The sequence below is a fragment of the Merops nubicus genome, unplaced genomic scaffold, assembly GCF_000691845.1.
Source record: "Merops nubicus isolate BGI_N331 unplaced genomic scaffold, ASM69184v1 scaffold5854, whole genome shotgun sequence".
Lineage (NCBI taxonomy): Eukaryota > Metazoa > Chordata > Aves > Coraciiformes > Meropidae > Merops > Merops nubicus.
The window spans coordinates 59570-80071 of NW_008603529.1; the positions used below are offsets into that span (position 1 = coordinate 59570).

Genomic DNA, 20502 nt, shown 5'->3' on the forward strand with positions numbered 1-20502 from the left:
AAGTGCTCTCCTCCCTGCATCCCTCCCTCCTGCCTCACTGTCACTCCATGCTTTAGCTGGGGAGACTCTCAAAACTACAATCTGCCTGGGAGGCTTTTGTTAAGGTGGTTTCTGTGTTGTCTAAGATAACTATATAATAAATATTTTTAAAAATAAATAAAAGAATACAAATAATAACATAAAAAATAATTATAAAATAAATAATCAATAAAAATATATTAAACGTTTTCTGGGCAACAGAAATATACATTAAATTGTGTTTACCTATCACTATCTATATAACTACAGACCCATAAATGTAATTTAATAGGAATAAACTAGGCACAGGCACAATTGTTCTCTGTACACAGCAAGTAAGGCAAGTTTTCAGATGCAGATGAACTTTAGGTCTTAGATGACTGCTCCACGAGGACCTAGCTCTGAATTCAGATATGGAGCTACTCAAAGCATATGCATTAAGTTTCTTGTAACTGAACTCACAGCCTTAGGTTAAAATTCACGTGTACTGAACAACTAAATGTAAAAATAGATGTGAAATGAGATGTAAAATTAGATGTAACATTACATTACTGGGTGTAACATTTGTGGCAAAGGTGATAATGTTTTTTTTCTCCATTAAAAAAAGCCCACATAAACACACAAGGAAGAACGTACTTACCAATATGAGTTAAGGCAACAAAATGCATTTACTTTGTGTCATATTTTAGTTATATCTTGCCTTTGCTGCAGAAATGGAATGAATAGAGGCTAAATTCTTAATTTGAAAGGAATATAGCAGGAATATGAAAAAAACAAACAAAACAAAACAAAACAAAACGTAGTAACAATCTTTCCAGAATTTGCTGAAAGCAACAGAAAAGGAAGTAGAATTATTTCACCTCACATATGAGCACCACACATACACCACCTTTGTTATGCAAAGAAAGTGCTATAATAAAATCTAGTATAAGCATAAAAGGAAGAACAGTTGCTAGTCAAAAGAAACATAAAATGCTCAGTAATGCCCTGGCTTATTCAAGGCAAGGCATTGTTATGCTTGGCAAAGGGACTCTCAGAAGATGTAATCGTTAATTACTATTAATTCCGAGATAATTGGCAGAATCTGCTCCAAGATTCTATTTGTGCATCGTTTCTAATGGGTGGGTAAATCACTAATATATAGCAGAGTCATGACTAATATACATTTTGCAGATGTTAGTCAGTCGAGTATTTGTGGCCGTTGTGCAACAAAGCCCTGACCAAAGTGCCTGTTCTTTGGCAAACCTTTACCATAACCTACAAAAGTGAGGGTTTAGGACTTTCACTTGAGTTTGGAGGCTCTGCCTCTCTGTTGACACGTTGGTTTTACTCCTGGCTCCAAAGCAGACATGCTTCATGTCCATTTAGGATTATCTGTGTCCTATCAAATAGCGGGCGTGTTTCAAAAGGCAGCCCAAAAATCCCACACTTGTGCTTTAAGGATGCATTGACTGTTTGTTTTTTTCTAATGAAAATAAATAAATATCCTTTCTCCTTTTTCCCTGTTTGTGGAGTGGGCTAAAAGGAAGGTTTCACTTTCAGTGGAAAGACTGTTTAGGTCCTTGAAACCAAGATTTTATCCAGTTTGCTAATGAAAGGATCCCACCGGACATGATATGAGTCTAATTTTACCATTTAGGAGGAGAGGATACAGTAACCTTACACGCTGCTTTTTTTCTGGGATTATTTTTGCCCTGTTGCCTTCCTGAGGTCAGCAAGGGATAGCAATGAAGACAGCAATAAAGGCAAAGACTAGGAAATTAACTTCTGATCCTCTGGCTCAGCAGTGCTGGTGATGAGATTACTCCGTGGGATAGGATGAAATACCCTGCAAAACACACCTCAATCCCAAACTGCAAGACTTTTCCTTCCTTTACACAAAGTCTTTGAGTACTGATATGATGATTGATTGTTCTTTTTAATTAAAAAAATGGCTGAACCACTTAGCACGTAGTCAAACACTTTTGTGAAAAGCTGCTGTATGCAGAAAAACTGGGGGTTTACGTGAACAAAGCTAATAGAAATAATCTTCTAATGCTGTAGGTGGCCCAAGCTACACAAATCACGCATAGAAATCACATTTTTGGCAGAAAGACTGAACTTTGATCCTGGGATTTATATTTTGGGTTTGCATTGTGTGCCTGGGTACTGTGCAAGGAGAAACTTCTAGGCAAGTCGGACGTCACTTAGCATTAAGTACTGCATTATTTTCTTCCAGTCCATGCTTGGCATTTTATCTATTACAAATCATTTTTACATGCTCTTTGCCAGTGGAGAAGAGGGTGGCAATCAGAAGCAATCCAAAAAGAGATGTTTCCAGGAAGAGGAGCATCTTTATTTAGATTATACTGAAAATCATTCATCCCAGAGCTCCTTCTACTCTCTGCTGTTACAGAGATTTAATGAACTACTGGCACTAAATTTGGCTTCCATTTAGAAAATACAATCCATTCGAAAAATAAAGTACTTGTGGTAATGCAGACAAAGATACTGCTAGAAATGTGGTTTAATAAATGAAGCACAAACCTGAAATGTAGGAGCCATTAAATTGGCTTCCTGTATTAGCAAGTGTGCTGGCACTACGCCTGCCATTCATCCTCCCATGGCTTTTATTCCAGCCATCATTAATCCAGAGATGATATTAGACATCTCAGAAAGGTACTCTGAAGATTGACATGCTGGTAATTCATGCTGCTGCTGCACAGATGGAACTACTCTACAGGCCTAAGGAACTAATAAACTTAAAAAAAAAAAAAGACATTAAAAAAGAATTTATCACATTTTCATATCTCAGTGTACCCTATAGTGATAATTTTCACAAGCAGAAAACGAGTCCTTGTGAGCACTTTGAAATTTCCTTACAATATGTGAACTTAAAATTTGTATGACATTAATGAAAATACTGCATTTCTCAAGTTTGTCATTTTCTGTATTTTCAGATTTCTAGAAGTTGTCCCAATGCAACAGGTAAAAAATGTGGTTTTGTACAAATATATTTTCTGAGAGGCAAAACTATAACTTTATTTTTTTTTCTTTAAATATTTCTAAAAGTTTTGTAAGGGCCACCCTAAAGTTACTTTTTCAGTTGGTTTCCATGCATCCTAAAGGAAAACAGGAAAGTTGCACTGTTGTTCAAGGGACTGAGATAATAACTTCAGCCAAAATTCAGCACATGTGGCTAGATCTTGGATAAATTATTTTTAACTATTATTATACTATATACTACTCTATACTTATCACTATTTCTACACTGATACTTAAGAAAAACTCCAAGTAGTCCAAGTATCTCATCATGACCATGGCCCCACTACATCCTACACTACTCTAGCCTACATGAAGGACATCTCCACTGTATTTAGTTGCCCAGCAAAGCCCCTTGTGAAGTGTGGGTATAAATTATTTGCTTCTTCTTCTTAGATTACCTTTTTCTTAATAAGGAAAAATGGAAAAAAAAGGTTCTGAGACAGGCAAAGAAGCATCAGGATGGGTGCTAGTGGACGTTCTGTTCTCAATGTGTCTAATGTCTACACAGTATTTTTTTAGAAGCTGTGCAAAAGCAAAGAAGCAGGTGTGTAAGGACGGGGTTGTCTTTGGGACTCAATCTCAGTAGGGTTTCAAGGAATCTCAGTAGGGTTTCCAGGATTCCTGGATTCCTGCCATGGCAAGAAAGGGAGAGACTTTGCTGCCTGCTGCAAAACGCTCCACAGCAATGGTCCTGAGTGTGGTTTTGGAGCTCATAAACAGTATTTTTATTCCTCCATGACCCAGCTCAAAGGTACCCAGTACACTTGAGGTTTATTTCAACTCCTTCCCCTTGCCTCTGTTCCCACCACCACACAGCACTTTGAATAGCACAGTGCACTGCCAGTTACAGTTCTAAGGACAAACAGTTAAACATCCATCCTGCCTAGCTTCTCCATGACCTCCTTTTAGGCCTCTGGCTACAAAAGCTCGTTGTGTGCCTGTCATGCTGACCTGCTGTCTAATTTCCTGCTTGTACTGTATGTTCTGCATGTGCCTTTCTCCTCTCACATCAGAGTTTATGGACATGGTAGGGCACAGGACATCTTTTCATCCTCTGTTCGTACAGCATTCAACACAGTGAAAGTCTGGACCACTCACGAACTCCAGAGCACTGCAGTTAAGGCATAATCACAGTTTCTCAGTCTAAATAATTGCAAGGCATTAGCATTTACTGAGAAGCAAGTACACAGTAACCCAGGTACAGCAGGCAGTCCTAACCTGAGCTTATTTCTCAAGACTTCAGCAGATCATCATCAGCAAGAAAATACTACAATAAGGAAAAGACAAAGCTCTATCATTAAGAGGAAACCTGAAAGCAATCAGTTCCTAAGATGAGTATTATTTCCACCCTTTATGTATTGTTTTTGTAAGTGATTTTAGAACACAGAAACTTTACTACCTAATAAATCAGTATAAAGAGCCTCAATACTGAAATGTTATACTAACTGAAAGCAATGAGAAAGCAGGGACCTCATATATGTCTGGTGAAGCATCCTCTGGAATCACATTTCTCTCTTTACTGACCACATAAAAAGTCTTTGTAAACCAGTGTACTAATTTAGGTGCCTAGAAGTGGGGAGTGTGACTAACCCTTTTTTTTTTCACCAATGAAAATGAAATTACAGAATGGAAAATAGACCAAAAGGCACATATCTTTTTCAGGAAGTAAAAATTTCTATCACATAGGTCTCTTTGGCTAATAATAGGTGGTTACACAAAAGCTAGTGTGAAAATAACAAAGCTTTGCAGGAAAGCAGCAGTCCTCATGGTGAGAATCACTGTTTTTCTGCCATTTTTCAGAAGAAAGGAATGACAAAAAGGTCCTGAAAGAGCTGCTGGCTCCCATCCACTCAAAAAGGAACCACTCTGCCTATTAAAATACCAATTTTCTCTTTACTCAAACTCAAAAGATTAATTCTAGAGGGTTCTAGGGTATAAGAAATACTGAACTTTAAAAACCTTCTGCTGGGTATGCCAGATATCTGAGCGTATTTTAGGATAAGTGTTACAATTCTTCCCTGTTAGACATTTTTTTGAAGCATTATCACAACATTAGGAAGTCTCCACTAGGTCATGTGATTGTTTACACACAAACACACAGAGAAAACAAGCTGATACTCCTCTCAAAACTAATCCTCCTACTCACCCTCCTTTAAGAAGACATCCAGAGAACAAATTAAAACTATCAGTTCAGTTCCCAGTTTTGGAGTTGGGGTTCTAATGCATCTTTGTCACTAAAACTTTTCATGACTCTGTTGTAGCAGCACAGCAACACATCTGAAGACCTAAATAATCAGCCGACAGTTCAAGATGATTTGGTGCTTTTTTAAATCCAATTGACCTTTGTCAAGGCAAAGGCAAAAGAGCAACACTTGACATTTTGCTCAAAATAAAGAAAACATAATTTAGCAATTTTCATCCAACTGTGGTTAGCTCCAGCTTCACAGTTGCTCAACTCTTTCCAGACATGAATGATTTGCAGTCCTCACATGCATTAGAAAGCTTCCTGAGAGAGTTGCTGCTAAGTGGTTACATTCAGATCTCACATTTAACTGTCGACATGTTCCCCTTTGGAGAAAAAAAATCCATCTCAAAAATTCAGCACGAAAAGAAAACATTGGCAACATTACACTTAAATACTTTCAAACAAAGTGACTTTGGAATGAATGTACGACAGTATGGTTAGCATGCTGCTTAAATCCATGGTTCTTTTGTTCACAGAATGAAATACTTAAAATCTCAAAGAATTTAGGGCTATGAGATCACAGCCACGCTCAGTGTTTTTGAGCTGGTGAGGTGTTTAACTCTTTGACCATACCAATCACAGCTGGCAGAGCACAGCACTAGTAGGTGTAGCCCAAGTGAACTTGACTCAGAAAGTGATGCTCAGTGCCTTCCTTATGCCCTCACACCACCTTGTCTCCTGACCAGCACCAGACTGCTGGAACTCAAAAAGTTGTTCTGAGTTAGAGCCAACTCTGAAAAAGGCCTGAAGTCTCAAAAAAAAAAATCCCTATTGAGAGACAGGCTACATTGGTTTGTGTGCAGCATGACACTGGTGTGACTGGACAGCTGCTGAAACCAAGTGTGCACCCAGACAACAGATAATTGTTGGCACGTGAAATACTCTCAGGATTCTGATTTAAGATTTTCAAATCCCTCACCACCACTAACACTTTTTTTCCTGCTGCTTCCACACACAGAATTCACCTCTTGCACCAATAGGCTTAGAAATGTCAACAAGTTCCCAAATAATGCATCACTAATACTTTTTACAATAGCATTCACATCGCTGTTAGTTACAAAAGTAGCATCATATTTTCATCTTCCAAGCCTGCACCACATCAGTGATTGGCATTTGTCCTGAGACAAAGCAATGCATCCATCTTGTTTTGTCCTTCTTGGTTATATATAACTCACCAATTTATACCAGAAATCCTTTCTCTATTAGTATCTTGGCAGATAAACCTGCACTTAGTGTTGTTAGATCCCATATAATTCCTGTGAAGTCACTCCACAGGATGTGTATCCCTGTGTAGGATACATCAGTCCCCCGAATCATCAATAACCCCTAAATTTGTGTAATTAAGAAGCTATATTAGCATTTATTCTGCCATGGTCATAATGGAAATGAAAGTGAAGATTAGTATCAAGATGCAATAGCCTCTTTTTTTTTTTTTTCCATTATATTTTTGCCATATTTTTCCCTGTGCTCTTAACCCTCTAATTTTGTTGTAGCAGTGTATGAAACACCTCCCTAAGAGCTGAAGAGATTTGCTGCATCTCCTCAGCAGATACTGGCTTGCAGTGGTATGCCTAACTTCACTACATCCAAGCTAGATTTTATTACTTTTAAATATCTGAACTTTATTTGTAAAACTGGTGTCAAACAGGCTTCTAGTTAACAAAATCAAAATGTATTTAGTGTATAAGATATAACTGGACCGATGCTGTGGCACAAAAAGGTTTTGCTGATGTCTAGATGTCTCCCAGCTTTATTTCACGTATTCTTTGCTTACTTTATGCCAAAGTGCTTTTGAGTAAAAAGCAAATTATATTTTCATATTTTGTCACTGTTTCAAAAAGTCATTGTTTCTTTTGGCAAGCTACCTCCTTTTAGTCTTAATATGACCCGTTAGAGCCTGCAACAACACTTCTTTAGAATAAAGCACTTCTAAAAAGAATCCATTTAATGGTTTCTTTTTGGCAAATTCTGTCCTGTTTGGACAACTTCTAACTCGTTATTTCCTAGGCTCACAAAATCATGATCAACTGTACTTAGAGATCTGCTCTGTTGTCATTGGAAAATAAGCATTTGCAGTTGATGTGTTGTAAACTAACACAATAATTTCTTTTTTTTTTTTTTTAAGTGCTATAAGAAAAAGTTGCCAAGGATTTGTCTCCCTGATGGATTCAAGATGATGTTAACTCTGTCCTGCCCACAATACAGGAGATATTCGTTAGGTGAGAGAACTTACTAAGTGGTCTATTGTTTTTAAAGTTTGGAACTCCTACTTTAACTCCTACTTGTTTGCAATAACCTTCCTACCTCTATGAGAGAAGTTCCTTCACTCATTATTCTGTAAGGACCATATACTTATAAAATTGGCTTTTCTTTTTTTTTCCCATTCTTGTACATATTTTTCATGCCTCTTCCTGTCCTCTTAACAATTCCACAGCTCATCCTATAAATGAAGGCTGTGTCCTTTAACTCATCATCTGGATGACACTCCAAAAACCTCAACAATTTCCAGCAGTGTTACCTCTTTAAAATGTATTATTTGTCAAGGATAAAACAAAAAAAAAAAAATACAAAAAGGGACTTTACATTGCATACAATACATCAGGAAAAAGTTAATGGAGTCACTTTTTACTGAATTCCTGCTATTTCAGTGTTATTTCAGGATGAAATCAAATGCTAAATTGAATGCTAAAATTGCAAATCATGACTACCTCGAGTAATAATGAAACTGTGAGACATAAAAGCAGTAATGCCACTCACTCTTCCTGCAGTAGTGGCTTGGAGGCCACTGAAACTGTATATGAAATAAGGGAATGGTTTTGTTGTTTGTTTTTCTTTTTTTTTTTTTTGGTTTGTTTTAGTTTGTTGTTCTTTTTTTTTGTTTTTAAGACAAGTTTTACAAGCCCCCAAACAAGGCCTCATCTATATTCTTGATGAAGAAAAGGACACACTTCTCATATTGGTGAAAAGTCAGGCCTGTAGAATATAGTGGGTTCTTGTGCAGGAAACGTGTGGGTGGAGGAAGAGGGAACAGTTCTTTTCCTGGAGGCTATTAAAACTTCACATGCATATATTTCACCAAAACATTTGTGATGCTCAGCATGGAGATACCTATGCACAGTGCTAAACACCAGAAACTGAATCCAATGCTCCAAACCCATTCCTAAAGATGGCTAATATTTTACCCAGACCTTCCTGTCTACATCATTTCCAGGTCTTTAGGTTTTACTATTATCTCTGTAATATTTGCTGCTTTCCTAAAAACTCTTGACCTCAGTGACGTGTGGCTAGTGTTTATCTGTCACAGTTAATGGACTGAGAATACAGCTTCCCACACATAAAATCATGGAACCACAGGAAAACTGGCTGGAGGGGACCTCTGAAGGTCATTCAGTCCACTCAGAGGGTCAGTCCACTGTTTAGGTCAGTATGGCTTTGGCAAAACTTTAAAACCCCACAACAGTGGAGATCCCAAACCTCTCTGGGTGACAGTTCTAGTTCTGTCCTTCCTCCTCAGGAATTATTTTTCCTAGAGTTCAGAGTCTGAACCTCTCATGGCACAGTTTTGTGTCCATATGCTCTTGTCATTACCTGACACTATCAAGAGTAGAGGGGAACAGAACAATGTCATCATCTTTTTAACCAATTTTCAAATGTTTGCATACTGCTACTACAATTACCTTTGGTGTCCTCCTCACCTGACTAAATAAACCTAACTTCTTTACCCACTCTTCACAGGCCTCTGACCTCCAACCTGTTTGTGTTGGAAGGGACCTCAAAGATCATCTAGTTCCAACCCCTGACATGGGCAGGACACTTCCCACTAGACCAGGTTGCTCAAAGTCCCATCCAACCTGGTCTTGAATTCCTCCACAACTTCCCTGGTCAATCTGTTGCAACGTCTCACCACCCTCACTCTGAAGAAATCCTCCTGGTGCATCCTAGTATGTGCTTTGGCCAAATTCCAAGAGGAGTTCCACTTCCCCTAGCTACTGCCAACCACAAATTTCCTGAAGTTGTACCGAGCCTTCCTAAATTTGAGACTAATGTTAACCTTTTCCTTGCCATCACACTTAGCCAACATGATTTCTCAAAAACAGGCTCACACCTACACGATCAGGTCTTCCAACAGTTCTGAATGAATTCCTCTCAGCCCCATGGATCTGGGTATTACAGCTCCTACAAGAGGTCCTCAGCCTATTTCTTCCCTGCTGTTTGCTGCCTCTCTCCTTCTCAAACCCTGCCAGTGCATACAGCAGCTTTTGCCTGTGAAAACCAGGGGAAAACACAAGAGATTGAAAAAAAAAAACCAACAAAACATGAAGCCAGTTATAAAGAAAGTCATTATTTTAAAGACTTAGAAGCCACACTCTCAACTTCTCAATTCTATGACCATCGATTAATGGTCTTGAAATAATAGGAAAGAATTTACAAGTCTGGATTTAAAGGCAAATTCTACATGATTATTCAGAGATACTTTTAACTGAATAACTGAAAAATGCTACTTACAGTGACACAAAGAGATTGGCACTGAGATAAGATGAAAAGGAAGGTGATTTATTATAGAAACCAGATGAAATTTGTTGGTATTTCATTCTGCACAGGAAGAAAAGTTGAATTTTATTCAACAGAGATACAAGAAGGAAAAATCACACCTGATCCCAGGTCCTTTTCAGTGGATATACTTCCACTAATTGCAGCAGTGCACGTTACAGTTACATTTCTTCTTGTTATGTACTTCATAATTCTTGATATTATTAACACCTTCCAAGGGGAATGGTTAAAACTACTTTGTCATCTTCTACCTCAAAAAATTATTAGCATTTAGAGATTTTTCCTGTAAAGTATTTATTCTTAATGTAAAGTTCATGCAGAAGGGCTGAAGAAGTTTGTTTTTTTTTTAAATACTCTATAATTTATTTTTTTCTACTTTAATTGATTGAAATACTATATGTTTTTTTATTCATGACTTATTGGAAATCCAGTAGATCAAAGCCCACTTCATTAAATTCTTTCCCTCTTCACTTCTTGCAGTTTTATTATACATTATTCTGTATACTTTAATCATGATAATCAGCTCTAGACACAAGCCCCTTGATTCTGACATCAATACACCTATATATTTAGAAGATATTTAGTACAAATCTAACAATGCTTCCTTTGTTTACCGGACACTGTATATTTTTTTTTCTGTTTTGTCTTCAGCTATAGGCTGATTTTGAGTCCTTAGCTAGGTAAAAGGAATATTTTGCCATAATTTCATAGGTCACTACAGTAATCATGTATTAGAGTATGTTTAGGGTGGTAACGAGGAAGACAATTGTTCTTTAAGGAAGTAATACACATGGAGAAAGGGATATAAAATTAAATACTACAATGTCTTGATTCACTGAATAATCAAGTGACTTGGATGGCTTCATAAGATTACACGACTAGTATAATGTATACCGATGCTATTGTCCCATCAGGATTAAATCCCAGAAATTTAGCTGATGATGTCAAAATTGCGAAGTCCCAAAAAGTGACAAGTTTTCTTTATTTGTTTTATATTAATTACTGTTGTTGTAATGCACTTACTGAACAAACTTTCAGGGTTTTTTACTTAAAAAAACAAAACAAAACAAAACAAAACAAAACAAAACAAAACAAAACTCCTTTTTCTACTCTGCTCTTGTTCACTTATTAAACAAGTGTACTTTATGAGCATACTATTTTCTTTCCTTCCAGGTACAGCATGTTTGGAAGAAAATCCAAGCCCCCAGAAACAGCATAAGAATCTAATTTATTGCTCAGAAGTCCTGCTTTGGATTTTTTATGATGACTTCACTGTCTTTCGTTGGGCTTATCTGGAGCATAGAATCAGTTTTTGCCAAACCCTTAGGCAGCCTTTTGCAGCCCACCACGTTTACTCTCACCTCATGTATGTCTAGTACTTGATTTTGTTTGGTTTTGTGGCTTCCATCCTCAGAACTGCTGCATGGGATCATCTAGTTCATCTCTGACTCATCAGGAGGAGACACTTTAGGAAGATGCCATAAGAAACAGGAAGTGAACCTATTTATAGCAGTGGCCTTTTCAGTGTCCCCTGACTATGTCCTGGAGTTACATAGGGTGTTCAAGAAAAAAACATAGCTTTGCTTTGCAACCAGTGCTGGCATGAGCTTTATAAACCATACACTTGTGCTTCTTGGCTGTACTGAACTAATATAATGCACTTACAAAGCTGTATATCTTTATTCTCATCCTGATTTCCCAATATGTGGAATTTTTTAACCTTATTTTTTAAACTTCTAAACCTGTGGCATGCTGATTTCTCTTGCTACGTTTATTTTCTGTTGTTCTATAAACTGGGTAGTCCTCTTTTTTTTTCTTTTTTTCTTTTTTTTTCTTTTTCTACAGTATCTACTAGTTTTCTTTGATATCTTATCTCCTTTGCTACTTGATCTAGCCCCTGCTCCTGTTCTGGTTTGTCTTTGCTATTTTAATCAATGATGTTTGGTGAATCATGTCTGCTCCAGCCAATGCCAGGTTTGGGCATGCACCTGTTCACTTGTTTTCTGTACCTCCATATTTCTTGTTAAAGACACCATGGGCTTTTCAAAAGTTTGCACCTAACTCCTGAATATTCTCTTACTGTAATTCATTACAAATAAGTTGACTTAAAAAAAAATATCATATTAGACAAATGAACCAATTTGCCCAGATTGGAAAACCATCAACACTTACTGTTCAGATTTTTCCTGTGTTTCTTGGGAAGATGTGTTTTACATGTAACACTGTTGGCCATTGTGTAGCCATGAGTCTTCCTGGCATGCTCAAATACAGAAAAGACAAAGATATTTTACCCTTATTGCTTAAATTTAATTTATTGCTGAGGTTAGGGCATGATGTGGCTTAGCACAAGGCGCAGGAAAACACAACACGGGTAGCTTTGAGGTATCTAATACCTTGAAGTTTGCCCTTAATGGCTCAATTTCTCCCTCTGCCTTGCAGAAGTACAACCTGCCATGTGTAGCTGTAACATAATCCAAACATGGTCTTTGGGTTTTGTTTGTTTTTCTCATCCAGTGAGCTCTAGTTTTCTGCAGCAGAACCATCCCTGGCCTCATCAATCACACAATCTTTCGCCAATTACACAAACATTTAGATTATTTGCCACACTGACTAAACACTGAGAGAGAGAGGGAAACATTCTCCCCATAATACTGACAGCAGACTGAGAATGTCTATTTTTTCTAGGCATTTAGCTTCACTCAAGTCCAGACATCTACAATAAAAAAGGTCTATCTGTTTCTTCTCTGTCCACAGCAAGAGCTTTCCTTTACCACACAGACACCAGTGTTGCAGACAGGTTAGTTTAAGATGTTCCAGGGAGAATATCCTTGAAATATATTATTATTACTATATCCATGTTTTCCTGTAGAGTGTGCTAGGCTTTATCTACATATGCAAGATCCATGTTTTCCTGTAGAGTGTGCTAGGCTTTATCTATATACGCAAGATCTGAGTCCTTACACTCTAAGACACTAACCAACAAATAGCTGTTTCTAAATTATAAGATAGAGGGCTAGGCTGTCCAGTGGAGTCTGCTGGAAATATAGCCAAATAATCAAGATTATACGAAGAAAGTTAGCTGCAGGGAAGAGCCTGAGAACGAGTCTGAAGCCTCATCCCAACCCATCTGCAAACAATGGGAAGAGGTCCACCCACCGCCCTGAACTTTGGATCCATCGAACGGCAAATATGCCTCTGATGACGTTAGCAATACAGACCAGAAACACCCCCTAACTGCATGAAAAACACAGCCACTGTTTTTCTGAAAGAGTATAGTGTATGCAGAGCAGCTTGTGAAATCTTAACCTTTAAAGAGAAGCCCATGAGACCGTGGCTTAAGTCTTCCACTCCTGACCTCAGCAAATGCCTTATGAATAAATCCACAATGGCAATCATGTAAAGAAAAGAGGTAGATGCTCCTCTCAGTTTTACAGGTGAAAAGATGAAGAAGCCTTTGACCTGAGAGCATGGAGTATGTTTCTAAAACACGGATGCTGCCTGGGTAGGATAATCAGGAGCATACTGCTGAGGAACTCAAGACATCAGATATCCCAAACGTGCCTCTTATCCTTTTCCTTTCATGCTTTTCTAAATGTATTTTTTAGTTTGTAAACCAGCTATTGTCCCACTCTGCGTGTTTATTCCTGGAGAGGCAGGGAAAGGGTTGCTTTGCCCTCCATGCACTAGGACAGCTCGTTACTATAAACTCATCTCTGATGGGAACCGTTTCCCGCAGGAAGCGCTCGGAAACAATTTGTCCTCAGTAGATGATTTTCCTATCAAGTGCATTTCCTAGGAAATGGACGTCACAAGGCTAAACAACTGAACTGGATAACAGGCAGCATCCTTCCAGTCTCCCGAGCTGAATCCCTTTGTAAACCCACCACATCCTAATGGGTCACGTTCTGCTTTGTGACATGTTCCGTAGCTGCTGAGCAGCAGGGAAGCAGGTCTCTATTTCTCATAAATTAATTCATGGTCTCTTTCCTATTGGAGAAAACCTCTTAATGAACACCAAATCGCCTTCCAGCTGCAACGAGGTATGTGGTGTAACAGAAATGCCTACCAATAAATGGTAAAACTGCCTTTTATTGTTGAAAAACAGTGTTGTTGTAGTAACCATTATCAGTTCTGAGGGCTGATAAAGACATCACGCGTGGGAACGAGATGCCAACAGCATGCACCAACAGAGAGTTTGTTCCTCCTGAAATCATTGTGAGAGTGTTATCCACTGCTAAGTACCATTTTCCCCTCCCATTCCCAAACAGCTGGGCTGAGGTTAAAGCTTCAAAGGATGCTGGAGACAGCTGTCCACGTTGTGAATGAACCTGGCTCTGCAGCCCAAAAGGACCTCTCAGCAAGGCAGGGTGTGCCTCCCAAGACCAGCCTCTCTTTAGTGGGAGTGTGGTCTGCAAAAGCTTTATAAAACTATGCCTGCCTACAGCCAAACACTCATTTCTTCAGTGCCCTCCACCTGTAACACATCATTTTCTTCTGCACAGGCTGCCTACTCAACGTTTTCTCTAAGCCCATTGGGTGTATCTGGTTATTTGGTGAAAAGCACTGATAAAGGAAATTTACAGACTCTTCACCTTGTTCCTTCCCTGTTTTTCATTTCATGCTGCACGTCTGGCCACCTGAACCAGAGGTCAGTTTTTCTGCTTCCTGATTAGATAAATGGTAACTTTAAAACAAGAGAACAATATACGAGGGGCGGTTATTTAAAATGTGGGGGTGTTCCAGGAAATGGTTTTTTTTTAAACTTGTTTTATTGTAGAGTTTTACAAAGCACTGAAGACAATCACCTATTAAAACAAATAAACAAATATAAAAACTGTAGTACTGTGAAAGAATTACTCTATTTTTTTCTACTGTTCTCAGGGTACCTAACACAAAAAGGGTATATTTTCCTTTTAAATGCATGGTAACTCTATATTTCAAAAAGTAATTTCCAATGTCTTATAATAAAAGTTTATGGATACTGCCCTATTACCTTTAAAAAAAAAAAAACAAAAACAAACAACTCCATCAATGGATTAAAAAAAAAACCCAAACACTTAAAAGAATGAAAATTAAACCAATATTTTTAAAACATGAAGTGTGAAGTTTTGCAGCATCTCATAGCTGGAAGAAAAAGTTTTTATTTTCTATGGAGGGAGTCAGAGCTCCAGACATGCACATTTTAATCTAAAATATTAATTGGGAAAAGTTTATACATTTGGAATTTTTGCATATCATTTCAGTAAAGGAATATTTATTTTATATTTGAAGATAATATTAATTGGGAAAAGTTTATACATTTGGAATTTTTGCATATCATTTCAGTAAAGGAATATTTATTTTATATTTGAAGACTTAAGAGATTCTCCAGGGATAAATAACAGATATTTTTTATCTAAATACCAAATAAAATAACAGTTCTATAGTTCTTCTGCACACATCACCATCTATCATGCTATCATGAAATGAACCGATCCCAATAGAAACGAGATGATCTCTGCTGGTATTTTTAATTTTTCAGCAAATTTTTTCACTTTGTATCTCCTCTGTAGGATTTCAGATGAAGTTTCTGAAGGTGTGTTTGCCAGCTGTCTCGTTTGAGGGTGGAGGTGCAACTGGGGACGTGCCTTTGAGAGATCAGAAACGCACCTGCCAGCAGAGGTTGTTTGATCTTTGTGCACGACCTGCTGCAGCACACAGCCCACAGAAGCAGACAGCTCTTGATAGTGAAGAGTGATTTATATTAGGTCCTTCAGTATCAAAACAATACGTACAGAAATTCTTTTATCTGCATGAAATTGTGGTAGAAATATTTCTGGAATTATCATGCCCCCAGAAAAACTCCAGCAGAAGCACAGAAGAGTTATGTATGACCTGGCATTTCACTTTTGTATGGACCAACAATGCTGATAAAAGACCAGTTAACACCCAAATAACCAATAAAATCATAAAAAAAAATATTACTTCCTCAAGTTCAAAGATTTTAGAGTGCATGAATAGAAACAAAACTACAATAAGAGCATTAAATTCAACCAACCGAAAAACTTCAGCTAGATTGAGAAAAGCAAATATTTCTGGTATCACCTCACTTGAAACAAAAACCCAACACTGGGGTCATTCAGTGGTGTATCTCCAACAGCAGTCATGATTTAACGTTATTCTAGGCGTGATTTTATACCTGTGTTTTTCATACCCCCTATGAAATATGGTTTTTTATATTCCCTATCATACTGAACCACACGAGCAATAAATCCCAGACACATCTTGAGGGCCTCATGTTCTACACAACTGGCTTCCAAAAGTCTGTTTTACTTCTTGGTCCAACCCATGAATTGGTGTCTTGAAAGTGGCAACATGAATTAAAATAAAAATAATTCTATGGCTTCAGAATTTACTTGAATAAAATGAAATTTCAAGTTATATAAAGCAGACTAGCATAAGGTCTCTTCTCACAGCTGCACAGAGGAGTCAAGATTCTAGCCAAGACAGGAACTTTCACATAGTTGTATCCCTCTTCTCTATATATGCACTGGCAAAAAAAGTTATTTTATTTTAAAGCAAATATCCATGCATATTTCAGTGCTCTGGCACTATTTTACCACACCAATAAAATCTCTGTTACAACAAATGACCCTTTTCAAAAATTTGTAGTTGAGATAGTTCCGTGTCACACAACCCAAGATCAGATTCTAGTACTAATTCTTTGTAGAGAGTCAAAAAGACATAAAAAAACATATATGTATCCACACATCAATATTTATATATATCTAGATCTATATATATCTGCATGTAATTACATAAACATCACCAAAGTGTTTATGTTTTATATCAGTGCATTGAGTTTCACTATAAAGCTGCAGCAGTTACAGTTCCAGCACTAAAACTCTCATGGGGGTTTCCTTCTTCACTGAGATTGAAAAAAAAATATTAAAAAAATAATAACTAATTTGAGCAAATATACACCAAAAAATACAGAATACTTCATTAACAAAATATATAAAATAATCAAATGCAATGTGAGGAGAATAAGCTAACATTTTTTCTTCAATTGAAAAAAAAAGAATTTATGGCTGAGATGTATGTTTTGAAAATATTAGATAGCTGTTAAAAGCAACTCCCACCTTTAGAATTCAAATCTAAAATAAATGTATTTTTGTGAAAAGACACATACTGAATAGCTTTTTTATTTCATGAGGTCTAGAGATTTTTAATATGAGAAAACAATACCTGGCATCACAGGTACTTCTATAATAAAATATGACAGAGAAATTTGCACACCACAGATTTGGATATATATATTTATATTTTTAATCCCTCTTAATTTCACTGACATCAGAGGCGTTTTCCCATCTGTGACACACTAACCTTTATCCTGTAAATAATTCTGCAACGTGCAGCATGACACTGAACACAGCGTAACGCAGTCCTGAGCTGACTGAAAGCACTTAGCTGTGTAACATTTTGCACAGGGATATTTGTATTTTTATAAACAATCATCAACAACCAGCCTGTATTATTTTTTTTTTTTACCAAAAAAACCCTTTGCTTTAACAATATATTAGCTATGGGATTAAACCTGTGCAATGAGGATGCTGCAGTTTCAAAACAATGCATCCCTTTGCTTGAATACGCACTCTATAGTTTAATTTGATAAATAAACAGAACACATAATTAACACCTCTGCCAGGTCACGCTGTGTTTCTGGATGCCAGGCAGCTGGTGAAGCCGACACCCCAAACACACCCTGAGTGGTGGAGGTGCCCCCCCAGGCTTCTCCAGGAGAAGGCAGCAGCTCTTACCTGCAGGCTGTTGAAGATGATGAAGAAGACTAACATCCAGAGGTGCCGGTAAGCCATGTGCAGCCCTCCCCACAGCCAGGTGATGGAAATCAGGGCAAAGAGGTACAAGACCAAAGGGATCTCTGGAAAAACCACAAACACAGCATATCAGCTGGCGTGCCCTGGGAGAAAGAGTCTTCAAAGGTTTACTGACACGGGACCCGGTTTCGCCGTCTCTGGCCAACCTTGGAATTAGTTCCCCATTTGATGGGCAACCCCTTCCTGCCTCAGCTTGGGGGGGTCCCAGGGCTTTTGGGACACCCCCGCTGGGGTCAGGAGACCAGCAGAAGGCAGGGCCAGCTCGGGGAACGGGAGGTGGGGTGTCAGGGGGACGCAGCCCAGGTCAGCAAACCAGGTGCTTGGAGGGTGGGAAGAGTTCACATGGAGCCAGAAAACGTGCTGACCTTGGCAAGCTCTGGAAATTTGGGGAGGAAATGGATTTTCAAGAACTGAGAGGAAAGGGAAGAGACCAAAAGGATTATCAAAACAAAAACTGCCACGGCCGTGGAATTTTACACAATTATGTAGAAATGACAAGAACAGCTCATTCTCTGATTTGTTGTTACCTTCACTGCAAGGATTCTGATGCTATAGAGCTTTAAGTGACAACCTCCACTCACTCAAGGAGCCCTTCAGAGACAGACTTTCCACCCATTAACTTCATCCACCTTCAAAAATACGTGCAGAACCCTTAAGCACACACACATACGGCTGCTTTTTATATCCCCTACTGCATTTACAGCATAAAAGATTTAAGGAATGCAGTCAGGAGGATGTCTGCTTGGACAGAGTTTGCAAAAAGGAAAGGAGAAGTTCTCTTTCACCCCCACCCACTCCTGTGGCCGACAGCCAGGTCCCCCGTGTTGACCATATTTGTGGCAGACTTCAAAGTTCATGTTTGCCCAGGTCTGCATGCTTTCAGGGGCAGAGGTCCTTGGCCAGGCATTGCCCCTCTCCACAGGAGTCATGCAGCATCAGCAGAGAGTAGGGACAGGCTTTTGACAGGCATCATTCTGGAAACAGCAGTTTGGGAGCACTTTCAGCATTTTTAATACTATACAAACAGTGACTTCTGAATGAAGGCAACAGGGAAGGATGAGCCACCACCCAGCGAGGCAGGCAGTAGTTGCTTCAGGGTTATAACTATTGCTCTGGCAGAAATGCATGTGCATCACAGAATCCAGCATGGTGGGGGTTGGAAGGGACCTCTGAAGATCACCCCCTCAACCTCAGGGTCACCCTGACCACATTACCCAGGATCATATCCAGGTGGGTTTGGGATCTCTCCAGAGCAGGAGACTCCACAGCCTCTCTGGGCAGCTGCTCCAGGCTCTGCACCCTCCCAGCAAAGTTTTTCCTTATGTTTAGGCAGAACTTCCTGTGTTCCAGTTTGTGTCCCCTTGTCCTGTTGCTGGGCACCACTTGTTTATACTTTTACAAACAAAGGAATGACTTGAAGCAAAGCACAATGTAAGCAGGTACCGTGTTCCTAAATGTTCCCCTGTCCAAGCCTAATACTGCTCAGTAAAACCTGGGGTGCAAACCTGGGCTGTTCTGCAACCACTGTTTGATAGCATGATGTAACATTTACCCCAAGTGTGTATTTTCTTAGGGAATTATATAATGAGATACTGTGTTAATTAAAATTCACACTATACTAGGGTAGTGGTAACCCAGGAATAAAGGCAATAAAATTGAATTATGAAACTTAGTTCTTAGGAGCAGTTAACAAGGTCTTGTTTTTTTGAATGTGTGGGGGAAAAAAACCCAAACCCTACCTCCTTTTACTGGAACATAACAAAGGCCATTAAGAAAATCAGATTCCCTAAGCAAAGGTGTTTGAAAGCTCAGCTCTAATAATGATTAAGGTATCTTTATTCTGCCACTCTATGTCTGAGGATGCGACACAAACCCTCTCCAGTTTGGCTGCTTGTGAATGGAGCTATTTCTGTGCACACAGGACTGTGAGCTGCTCACAGAGGGTGGGAGGATGCAGTGCTTTGAGGTCTAGGCTGCATGGGACCTCTAATTACACTTGAGGAGGCACCATGGGTGGGTGCTGGTGCCTTAGAATGGCGTTAGGGTCATGTATTTCATACCACAGGAGATCTGAAGGGTCTGTACGTGACCTGTACACACAACACAGGACCTGTGGAAGACCCATTCCTTATGAAGAGGAAGCTGGGAGCCAGGCTGGGTAACCTTGGTTGTCTCAAATGCCAACTGATGCCCACCAAGCACCTGAATCACACAGTGAGGTGAGGCCTGGCCAAAATTTATTACAGGTCTGAGACTTCCCAAGGATCCCTGATCCTTATCACGAATAATACACGTGTGTTTTTCAGGGCAGCATCAGGGGAAGAAGATTAAGGCTATGGACCTGTTGCTTGTCTGGGAAGAACTCGATTTTGTCAGATGAATAGAATGGAAATGCAACCTATTTCTTACATCCAGAGACATGAGTATCCCTGGCACACAAAGCACCCATCTCAGCTTCCCGTGGATAAAATGAAAGAATTCCTTGTGGCTGAATGGATGTTGAAACATGTTTTTTCTTTAACAGCTACTAATATTCATGACCAACATCACAATGCTTTCACAATTATAAAAAATGCAAAGCCTTCTAAAGTACTAGGTAGCACAGAAAGAAGAAGAGCACTAAGTGTTTCTCTTTCCCCTATGTTGCATACATTAATTAAGCCAAACTCTTATCAGATATATACTTAACTATGTTCACCAAAAAAAACCAAAGAATTGGCAACCTCAAAGTTTTTGAGGTTATAATAACAAAATCTACCAAAATAAAAAGTAGGAAATCATACTTCA

At 38.7% G+C, this 20502-nt stretch overlaps 1 protein-coding gene across 1 annotated transcript in view; it reads right to left on the reverse strand.

Annotated features, from left to right (window-relative positions):
• The window catches only part of LOC103771399 (G-protein coupled receptor 98-like), a gene marked incomplete at both ends in the record, with an annotated part of 40174 nt that extends 22415 nt beyond the window's left edge, over window positions 1–17759 (reverse strand). The window contains one exon of the mRNA XM_008938694.1: window positions 17638–17759. Within this exon, the coding sequence (XP_008936942.1) occupies window positions 17638–17759 (122 nt within the window). The remainder of the gene's footprint in view (window positions 1–17637) is intronic.
• Window positions 17760–20502: the final 2743 nt, after the last annotated feature.